This window comes from Syzygium oleosum, unplaced genomic scaffold, assembly GCF_021117445.2.
Source record: "Syzygium oleosum isolate NSW1041296 unplaced genomic scaffold, Sole_v2.1 Sole_v2.01, whole genome shotgun sequence".
NCBI classification, from domain to species: Eukaryota; Viridiplantae; Streptophyta; class Magnoliopsida; order Myrtales; family Myrtaceae; genus Syzygium; species Syzygium oleosum.
The window spans coordinates 9,627,246-9,638,159 of NW_026607485.1; the positions used below are offsets into that span (position 1 = coordinate 9,627,246).

The 10,914-nt window shown below is 42.0% G+C and overlaps 1 protein-coding gene across 1 annotated transcript; it reads left to right on the forward strand.

Annotated features, from left to right (window-relative positions):
• Nucleotides 1-462: 462 nt before the first annotated feature.
• On the forward strand, nucleotides 463-8,941 carry LOC115677656 (protein SIEVE ELEMENT OCCLUSION B-like). Its single transcript, XM_056315371.1, has 7 exons — nucleotides 463-648; nucleotides 955-1,047; nucleotides 6,047-6,480; nucleotides 6,585-6,682; nucleotides 7,179-7,309; nucleotides 7,813-8,289; nucleotides 8,525-8,941. The coding sequence occupies exons 1-7, from the start codon at nucleotides 463-465 to the stop codon at nucleotides 8,939-8,941; spliced, it is 1,836 nt and encodes a 611-aa protein (XP_056171346.1).
• The last annotated feature ends 1,973 nt before the right edge of the window (nucleotides 8,942-10,914 follow it).

The window sequence follows — 10,914 nt, forward strand, 5'->3', positions numbered from 1 at the left end:
GTGATCAGTTCTCGGGCGAGATTTTACTATAAGCACACTGACAAATTACGCGTTTTATAAAACCCCAAAAATGGGCCGAAATTCGGGATGTCACAAAACCCCTACTCTAGTTAGTCAATTAAAGCGTGCTTTAACTATTTTATGCCATAATAAACCAACGTGTCATCTTATGCCAGGTCAACTTAGTTCTAACTGAAGTTTAAGTCCTTACAAATTAGTAATTAAACCATTATGTCGGCCTCCACATTGAACCCTAATGTTACAGTTCAAAGAAATAATAAATTTTCACTTCTTACCAGTTCATAATGCGTTGTCTTCTTCCAAAGGAGTGCTATAAATAGGTTACTCACCCTGAGCTTGGCACGACAATACAGTCTACTTCTGTATATTAAGCTCTAGAATCTTAAATTTTCTCAACTTTAGTCTTCTTGTCGTTTCTTTTTTGCCTCCCTTCATTCAGGAATGGCTGACCACAATTTGATAAGAGACTTGGTAGGTCTCTTGGACGACGACAAGTTCATGAACACAGCACTGAAAACACATGCACCCAATGAAGAAGATTTCGACGACAGATCGCTGTTTGTCCTCGTCGAGAATGTCCTCAATGCAGCTACTATGATCGTCGATGCTTTTCTGAATCCCAATATGGTAAGGTTGCAAGAGAGTATTTTAATTTAGTCATGAGGTTGGGTCCATGGTTCACAAAGAATGCCCTACTGACAGACACATAGATTACGACGTGCAAAGATACCATGTTGAACTACACACTTGACTTTGCACAATTAGGAAAAGATATCTCCTAACATTGGTCCTAACAACATGGATCGTGGGGTTTTTTGCAGCGATTTTCCCTAGCTAACATGAAGTTTTTTGTCATTAGAGAGACACTGGAGAATAAATATTCGATACATATGCTTTACTTATGCACATCTAACCATGAGTAATTTCTTGCAGGACACCGAGGCACAACAGATCAAAAACGCATACCCACCTCCCACAGAACATTTTATTCCCCCGATATCCATTATCAACGAAGTGTGCTGTCAGGTAATAGAAATTGATTTTAGTTCATTATACATATAATGAGGGATGTATTTACTTTAGTTCATTTTTAGATATGTACTTTATATTTTAAGAGTATATCAAATAGAAATTGATTTTGCACAGAAGAAAAGTCTAAAAAAATATGATTGCTTGATGAGAGAATTGAAATCATAGAAAATTACGGGAAAAAAAGGAAGATCATGGCTCATTGTCTCAGAAAAAAAATAAAGAAACTAACTGAGTGGACGAAATGCAACTTATAACCAACATTTTTGTCGCGACCGACCTCCCGCTTTTCTTATCAAACGACAAAAAAGGGGGTTTCGCCTGGTACTTGCTAAGTCTAGGTTCGGGACTTAACTTGGGCTCTCCCAAGCCCATACCATATCGCGACTTAGGGTTTAAATATTTTAACATGCAAGTGGTTTACATCAAGGAGTCGCCACTAATCGATTTGGAGTGGGTCGATTAGAAACCCAAATAAGGTGATGGGAGAATCACCCTATTCCTACGGACAAGATATTAACTGAGCTCGGGGACTTGTTTACACTAGTTGGATAACTAATGCCCTTTCGATACCTTTTTACCTTGTTCATTTTTTGAAAACATTTGTCAGGCAATTTGGATTGATTTTAGGACCTTTCTCCTAACATGTGAGGTGATCAAGCGAGTGCATAATCATAAACGATCAGCAGTCAAAATAGATATGCAGCCTTAGGTTCTAGTCCTAACTAAGTCAGATGACATTCAAAATACAACAATTCATGCAATTATATTTTAATTAAAAACATGCATAATAATAATAAAACAGTAACAACATGCAAAATACTACTGCATAACCCTATAGGCTTATCTAATTTAAACATAGCAATTTATACAATTATAACAACATTGCATAATAATACCACAATAAATTAAAACACTCAGATATACCACATAATTAAAAAAAAATTGAAATTTTTTTAAAAAAAAGGAAAATACGGAAATTTTTTTTAATTTTTTTAAAATTTTTTAATTATTTTTTTTTTAAAAAATAAAATAAAATATATGAAACCGGGTTGGGTCGCGGACCCGGGTCAACGGATCCGACCCACGGCATTGACCCGGGTCGGTCGGAACCGACCCGGGTCAACGGATCCGACCCAAGGCATTGACCCAGGTCGAGTCAGTTGATCCGGGTTGGAGCCGACCCGGGTCAACAGATTCGACCCAGAGCGTTGACCCGGGTCGGGTCAACCTCGCGTGCACAAACACGCGGGAGCGCCGGCGGAGCCAAAATTGGCCTTCCGCCGGCCGACCCAGAACGGCGCCGATCAAAATTCAGCCTCTAGGGATCACCACCAAGCTTCGCCACCCGCCTACGTTGCCGTCCGACCGCCTGCTCGCCGGCCGGCGATTGAATCAAAACCGGCCTCGTTGAGGCATTTCGTCGAACACTTGGCGTGCGTGACCAAAACAAACGGTTTTCGACCTACCTCGGGGATCCGGTGTACTCCAGCGACCTACCTTACCTTCGACGGTGACACACAGACCATAGGGGACGACGGTATGGGCCGGGATTCGTGCGAAACGGCCGGCGCGAGTCCCGGCCCGACCACGCCAAAAAACAGGGGAAAACAGAGGAGCTTCTCGGCCGGGGGGGGGGGGCTTACCGGTCGATGGCGCGTATGGGTGGCTTCCGGCTGGTCTGGGGGCGTCGATGACCGCTGCTGGTTCTCCTTTAGCTCTGGCATGACCTCGGTATGCTCTCTTTCTCTCTCTATTCTCTCTCTTCTCTCTTTGTTCTCTCTCTCTATTTTTCTCTCTAATGGCCAACCTCTTCTCAGTCTCTCTCTCCGGTTTTTATAGCCGACGACGAAGCGTCTCACCTGCTCTTGCGTGTGCTGACGACGGCCTGCACCGGCCTACGCCTCTTGAAGACTTTTGTGGCCATTTGTAGGCCGGTGCAGGGAGGGGGGACCGGTTCAGTGAGGGAGAGCCGAGAGACAAAGGGGGGAAGAGAGGAAGGAGGAGATAAGGGAGACGGCCGGGTTTTCGAGGAGGACGGGACTGGCCATTAATGCCAGTCCTGTTGGCGTGCTCCTTCGGCCATGCTCTGGCCAGATAGGGACGGCGCAGGGCTGCTCCGCCGTTCGTCACTCTGCGGCTAGAACAGGGGAAGGAGAGCGACAGCAGGCGAGGGAGAAGGAAGGAGGAGAAGGGAGCTAGGTCGAGCCCAGCTCGCGCGGGAGAAGAAAAAGGGAAAAAAAAGAAAAACGGGCTGGGCCCGCGAGGGGGGAAGAAAAGAAGAAGAGGGCCGGGGCCCGTGTGGGGAAAAGGAAAAAGAAAAGGGCCAAGTCGACCCGGCCCAACACGAATTTTTTTTTTTAAAGTTCTAATAAACCCTATTAATACAAATGTGCCTAATTTCTATATGCAATTGTTGACACCTAAATTTTGGCGCATCATTTAGTGGTTAATTGCATAGAAAATTAGGGATTAAATTTTAACCCCTAAACAAAAATATTAAAATGGCATAGCATATAGTTTGGGATCATATAGATTAACTGCATTCCACATCGGATCGGCGGTGGCAAGCGAGCTTAAAATTCATCACGTAAATCGAGATCGGGCACCGAACGAAACTCGACTCACTCGAAAGACGGGGGCCGAAAATCACACGTCAAAAGGGCTCGGTTGTCTTAATTAGAGCTTAAGTTAGCCCATCAAGTTAATTGAATAAAAGCCCGAATTAATTTAGCCAATTTGGAATTAAATGAAAATTAAAGCCTAAGCCCAAGCCTAAGCCCATTAGGACTAGAAAGCCCGGCTAATTAATCTAGGGTTGCGATATAAATATAGGGTTATGCGTCATAATCAGAAGGGGGTTCTGATAATTTTTCAGATCGGATTTTTAGAGAGATATACGAGAGAATTTTGAGAAAAGTGAGAGAGAGAGAGAAAGAGAAGGAGACCGCCCGCTGCGCCGCACCACCGCCGCGCCGCGCCGCCGCGCCGCGCGCCACCGTCCGCCGCACCACGCCGGAGCCGCTCCGCCTCGCCCACCGCACGCCCGGGCCGCGCCACCTCCCGCCGGCGAAGCCTCCGTCCTCTCCCGCGCTGCGGCTGCCCTTGCCGCGTGCCACCGCCGTGCGCCGCTGCCCTCCGCCGCGCGCTACCGTCTCCCACCGTGTGCCACCGCTGCGCGCCGTTGCCTCCTGCCGCACACTGCCGTCTCCCGCCGTGTGCCACCGCCGCTGCACGCCTGCCTGCCGCTGCCTCGTCGCACACCATCGCCGTGCCGGTGCCACCGCTGCCTGGACGTTCTTGCTCCGCCCGCCTCGTGTCGCCACCGCTCGGGCCGCACAGCCCCGCCGAAGAGCTGCCGCACTGCCGCCGCGCCGTAGCGCCGCCTCGCACCACAAGCCACTGGCCGAGAGCTCCCCGCACCGCCGTTAGCCCACCGCCTGTGCCGCCGCTGTTCGCTGCACAGCCGCCGGAAAGCCGCCCGTCCTCGCCTGTTGGCCGCTGCCCAGAGACGCCCGCCGCGTCGCCGTTCCCGTCGTGTCACCGTCGCTAGCCGCCACTGTTCTCGACGTCGCGCCACCTCTCCCGACGCATCGCCGATCCGCAATCCCGATCCGCTACATATTCAAATTAGGAAAGAAATCTGCAAATCAGGCAATTATCATATCCCGATTTGATTCGAATATTTTGTTGCCTAATTTATGCTTATTGATATCTAATTTTGCATATTTGGATAATAAGCATTATTCCAATTAGGATTTTATTTCCTTTTTTTGTGAAATCTTGGATATCTATTACTTTTCAAATTTGGATAGAATTTAGAATTTTCAAAATCTTTTGAATATATCCAAGATATTTAAGATATCTAAATTTTTTCAAGATGTGATCGATTAGGAAAATTTCCTAATCCGCAACCGCACACGTGGAAATAAATCTATCTATCAGGCTTTAGATAGAGTTATTTCCATAGCGGGTATTTCGAATTTTAGGATCGATCTGTCAGGCTTCAGATCGAAACTTAATTCGTAAGATTTAGCGGTTATATTGTTTTTTACTGGATTTTAATTTCGAATTTCGATAAAAAAATACCAAAAATATTACTCTAGAATAGGTTAATTTCTTTAGTTTGAAATTGCATGTTTAGATAATTGGCATTTTTAATTCCGAATTTCATTAAAAAAAAATAATATGCCCGTCATTAGAAACAGGTCACGTCGTCGCATGACATATAGTTTGCATGTTAGGTTGCATTAATTGCATGTCAATTTTTGCACGTCATTACATATAGGTTAGCTTTCATTTAAATAAGTAAAAAATCAAAAAAAGTAAATTTCTGCACCTTTGAACTCTAAGTCAGGATTTATCAATATTGTCAAATTGAATATTTTTCTTGAAATTGGTACCGAAAGGGCGTTAGGGAATTTAGCGTAACCAAGTCCCCGAATCTATAATTTCTGGTTCGCAGAAATAAAATAGTACTCCCGCTATTTTATTTAGGTTTCTAATCAACCTACCTTAAATGATTAGTGGCGACTCCTATTGAAAATATTCACATTTCACGATTGGACCTAAGTTACAATTTGGTAGAGTTTGGGAGAACTCGAGCTAGGTTAGTTAATTTAATTGATCTAGTAATCCATTAACCTAAAATCAAAAACTCGATTTTTTTTAGGTCGCGACAGCAATGCATTTAAATAGAAAATTTTTTTATTTTAGGAATTAAAAAAAATTAACTCCTAAATTTTGTGTAATTAATTTTGGGCAAATTAAAATAGGTGCCAACAATTTTCAACCTTTATATAACTCATCGGAGAATATAATAATCTCAAAAGGACAAAGTAATTTATCTTCTAACATGAAATGATTTACATGCATATACTACGTGGCTTCCATGTGAGAAGAATATCAAGTAAGACCACGCATCTACCATCAAGCATATAATCAGAGTCTAGAATTTTAAAATACACTTCGTGTTAAACTATGCCTACAATGACAGATCACATGCAAGGCTCTTGAAACTAACGATGTGCATCGAACAACGGAGTCACTGTTTGGCGAGCTATCACACTTTTCATGGGTCGCCAAGGCAGTGGTAACTTTGTCGGCTTTAGCGGTGTTCTACGCTGATTTCTGGCAAGCTGCGCAAAGTCAACCATCAGGAAGTCTTTTGAATTCGGTGGCTGTGTTGAAGGGGTTTCCTGCAATCACCCAAAAGCTAGAAACATGGAAAAACCAAATGTTTCTAACGCTCAATGATCTGATCAAGATGGCCTTGAACATGACCAAATGCATCGTGGACTTCAAGCACAATAGCAAGGACATCCCAGAATTGTGCACAGCGATCAATGTATCGACCATCGCATGTCAGATTACTGTCGTCGTTCTTGTTTGCTCCGTTCAGTTCACCAGCATCATCAACATGAGCTATAAGTACGTTCTTGTTCTTCTTCTGGAGATCCTAAATCCCATGATTTCATTTTTACCTACAAGGGTGATTCCAATTCCATTCTCTTTGGCATGTTTTGGCATTGCAGGTATCAACAGTCGCTAGATCTTGATAAATTCACTCGTAAAGTCAGAATGACGGAAAATTTTATCAAGAAACAGTTTAAAGATTTCGAGCAAAAGAAGGGTGAGTTCCTTTTGCGTCCATAGCAGAAACAAGTGCCAAACAGCACAAGTTTAATATAAACAAACTTGAGTAATCTCATCTAGGTCTTAATCTAGGTTACTTGATAGATTGCATCGATCATCTCTCACGAATCATGCAATGGCATATAGCTTAATTAGATTGCACATAACATATAGGGACATAATATGACTTCTTTGCGACGTAAATGGGTCCTAATCAATGAGTAACGCTTTTAGTTTAACGCATGAACCAAGCTCCCTAACCTAATCAATGAGTAATGTTTGGAGCATTAAATCAATTAAAAAATTAGTTTACACGACTGATAAATTCTGAATGATCTTCGAGCAAATAGGCCTACTATTTTCATCTCTATCAACCTAGATAAATGATGGTGTTTAATTTTTGTTCAACCCCTTGGAACAACTATTACAAACTTCATCGGTTACACTAGCTAGAATCTTCGTAGCATTGTGTGATCAAATAATTCATCGTGCAGAGGAAATAAGAGAATATCAAAGGCTCAAGAAGCTTCTTGTGAACCCTACGAAAAATGTGGAGCTTATCAAGGCCTTGTTTGACATCCGGAGTGAGCCAGAGCCACTGTGTTTGGGTCCCAAGAAGGCAAAGGTTAGCTTCCCTGTGCTTGGTGTTTAGAGTTCTGGAAGTTGTAGTCATTCCTCTGGATGTTAGCTTTATGTAATTATATTTATAATGTCCGTGTGCTTCGCATCTTAAATCCAACTTCATCTTTTAACGAATCTGTTGTCTAGCTGTCAGAATGAATTTGCTCCTTTTTTTTTGTCAATTAGATAATAGGAAATCCCATTATCATCTATTTATGATCAGTAACATATCATGGTGGTATCATGCCAATTCTATACTAATTCACTTAATGGCTATATATATTTTAATCGAGCTCTTTAGTAAGTTAGACTCTAAGTCGCCAGAAAAGCCTTTTTTGAGAGAAAAATAAGTACTTTGTGAAATTTGCACCACCTCCATGCATTCATAAATATGGCTTCTGAGGAAGTTCTTTGTTTGTTTCTTCAAATTCATCTTCATCAACATTAGAAGAAAATGAACATGATCCTAACTTCCCGTGCACTTGATCTCAATCGTGGTACTAGCAGGTCTCGATCGAAGCAGCGTTGGGTGGGAAAAGCATGTTGCTGCTCATTTCAGATCTGAAGTTAGAGAACAATGAACTGGTAGAATTAAACAATATCTACAATGCACGTGGCTTCAAGGAGAGCAACTATGAGATTGTGTGGATTCCTATCCTGGAGCAAGTGACTCCGGCCTCGCTAACGCAATTCTCAGAAAAGCAAAAGCAGATGCCATGGTTATCGCCATCCAACCCTAAAAGTATTAGCAATGTCATTATCCGAATCGTCAAGGAGGAGTGGAATTTTAGGAAAGACAGTATTGCAGTGGTTTTGAACCCGCAAGGGAAGGTAGAGAACAAGAACGCAATGCCGATGATCCGTGTTTGGGGATTCGAAGCCTTCCCGTTCACGGAATCAAGCGGTTGGAATCTCTGGAGTAGGCAAGAGATCAACTGGCTTGAGCTTTTGCTCAAAGGCGACTTCCCCAAAATTCAAGAATTCGTAAGTGAATTTTTGCCTGATTCTTTCGAAATCGCGACTGTACTGTGTCTCCCATATTTTGCTAACATGTACTATCGATAATTAAGTGTTACTTCCATTAATCAATCCAACAAAAATTAAGCTTAAATTTCAAGGATAAAAAAACAATCTTTTATGGTGGAGTAGAATGTGTGATTGACCACAATAAATCGAAACTTTAATTGACATTTTTTGCCTCTCATGTTTGATACATCAGATAAAAAACGAGAAGCTCATCTTTTTCTTGTATGGAGGGGAAGACGGGGACACAGTTCAAAAAATCGAGGATTGCTTAAAAAAAATCCGAAAGGATGGTATCCCCATGGAATTCATCAATGCTAATGAGATCAAGTCATTTTACGCTCGTCTAGAGATTTGTATGTTGTCCAAGATGCAGACAAAAGCAGATGTTCATGATTCCTTAATGCGAGATCTTCTTAATCTTTACACCCACTACAAAAAGAATCGCGGATTCACCATTGCTTGTGTCGGATCGCGTGTGCTCGTGAATACTTCTTTGGCCACGGCATCGGAGGTGCTGTTCAAAGTACGAATAGACTTGGAGGAAGAACGTGAAGGAGATGGGAATGGCCTTCGAGACCGCTTTCAAAGAGTGCTACGACAATGTATTTGATCCCCCGACTTGCCACCGTTTCTACATCCCCAATATGGTTGGATGCATTCCGGAGATCGTGGAGTGCGCCGATTGTCACAGAATAATGACTAACATTGTCATGTTCGAGTGTTGTCATGGCAAACATTGATGCCTTGCTTCTAAGCTGTGTTGCTAGCCATGTTAATTATGATGCCATATTTAAAAAGGGATTTGTTTCCCCAGTCATATTTATGTATTTCCAGTTTGAATTGAGAATAAGACAGGCTATAGTCCTCTTTGTGACAACTTTTTCCACGTAACGATTTCAGCATATCACGTGCAATTACCACAAAATTGGCATATTTTGTCTTTTGGACTAAATGTATACTAGACTTATGGCCCGTGCAATGCAAGGAATGAATATATATCATACCGAATTTTAATATCATATGATTTAGCTAATCCCACGTAGTGCGTTTAGGAATATGACACGCAATAGAATAGTAGCTTTTGAAGGAAACATGCAAAATGAACAGAAAAGATGAAGACAAGGTACCAAAACCACGGAAAATGAAAAAAAAAAACGAAAAACAAAAGGAAGCCCAACCGTGGTGTAGCTAATGGAAGCTACTTTCCATGGGAGGGCCCAAAATCCTTCTCTTTTTTATATTTACTAGAATATTAACTCGCCAATTATTGCGGGACGATAATGATTTAACAATCACAACAACACCAAAATTTTCGCTTCGCTAAAAATTTGATATTGTAACTTACTTAATTGTTTCTTAATTTTGCAATATTTGTATCACTCTCTTTATATCTCAATGCATTTTTGAAATAAAATTTTAGACAATTTTATGTATGTACGTCAAGAAATTTAAGGATCTTTCCTCCACCAATGAAAAAATAACTCCAAAATTATCTTTATATGTCAAAATACGTGTCCAATTTAGAATTGAAAAATCTATTGAAATGATTAATCAAGGCTGTTAATACCTAAATTTTGGCTCCCCATTTAGTCATTCATTGCATAATAAAATTAGAATTTGACCCGAACCCTTAAACAAAAATATTATTAATTTGCATTTGTGTATTAGGATCATTTTAATTCAAACTAGGCCCACCCAAACTGTATTCTAATTGGACTAGAGGTAATGGACTTAAGCAAGGGCTCAGAGCTTAATTAAATTATTTGGACTAAGCACACAAGAATACAAAATTCGATTAAGCCCTGTAAGGATCTTTGGTGGCCGAAAATCTCACATGGGAAGTACATGGGGAGTGCTTGATTTGGAAAGATTGCATTATTTAATTAAATTTTGGAGGAAATATTATCCTTGAAATTTTAATTATGTGGAGATATTCAGAAAGGGATATCTTAGTTTCCTAAGGTGAGAGGGTTGATGTATCTTTTTGATCCAAATAGAAATGGTGATTGTTTGAAATCTTAAAAAAAAATTAACGCCAATAAAGGGGGAGGAGAATGAAAAAAAGAAGAAGGAGAGTTTATACACATTAGAGAGACACTCATACGGTGGGCAATACAAAGGGGCACACGCTCAAAAAAGAAAATACGCCAAAGAGGAACAGTTTCTTTCTATCCACGGCGGATGCCACCCATTGAGATCCTATGCCGCCGTGTCCTGCTGCACCGCCACGCCTTCTCGCGCTACCCCCACGCCTGGCCAACTCTCACGTGGCGTCTCGCCTTCACTCCTGCATCTTCACGCAGCAGTCCTCGTCGAGCCGGTCTGCGCTTCAGCTTACTCGAGTTTCTTATCCGCCCCACCCCGATGACCCTGCAACTCCCTGACCGTTGCAGTCCAGCACCGATAATGGGAGCTGCTGATCGCTGCAAACTGACGAGCAAGCAGCAGCTCCAGCACACATCATCTCTGCCCTGCCACGGCGTCTCTGCTAGGGGTGAACAAATTTGATATTTGATGGTATTCGAGATTTAATTTTGAGTGAGGATATCTGTAGAAGGGAATCTGGTGAATATGTATCTGCTG

What these genes read in the sequence shown, in the direction of transcription:
- LOC115677656 (XM_056315371.1), top strand. Translation starts at nt 463, where the DNA reads ATGGCTGACCACAATTTGATAAGAGACTTGGTAGGTCTCTTGGACGAC. An exon ending in CTTTTCTGAATCCCAATATG is followed by an intron (nt 649 to 954) that starts GTAAGGTTGCAA and finishes AATTTCTTGCAG; the next exon opens with GACACCGAGGCACAACAGAT. An exon ending in TCAACGAAGTGTGCTGTCAG is followed by an intron (nt 1,048 to 6,046) that starts GTAATAGAAATT and finishes CTACAATGACAG; the next exon opens with ATCACATGCAAGGCTCTTGA.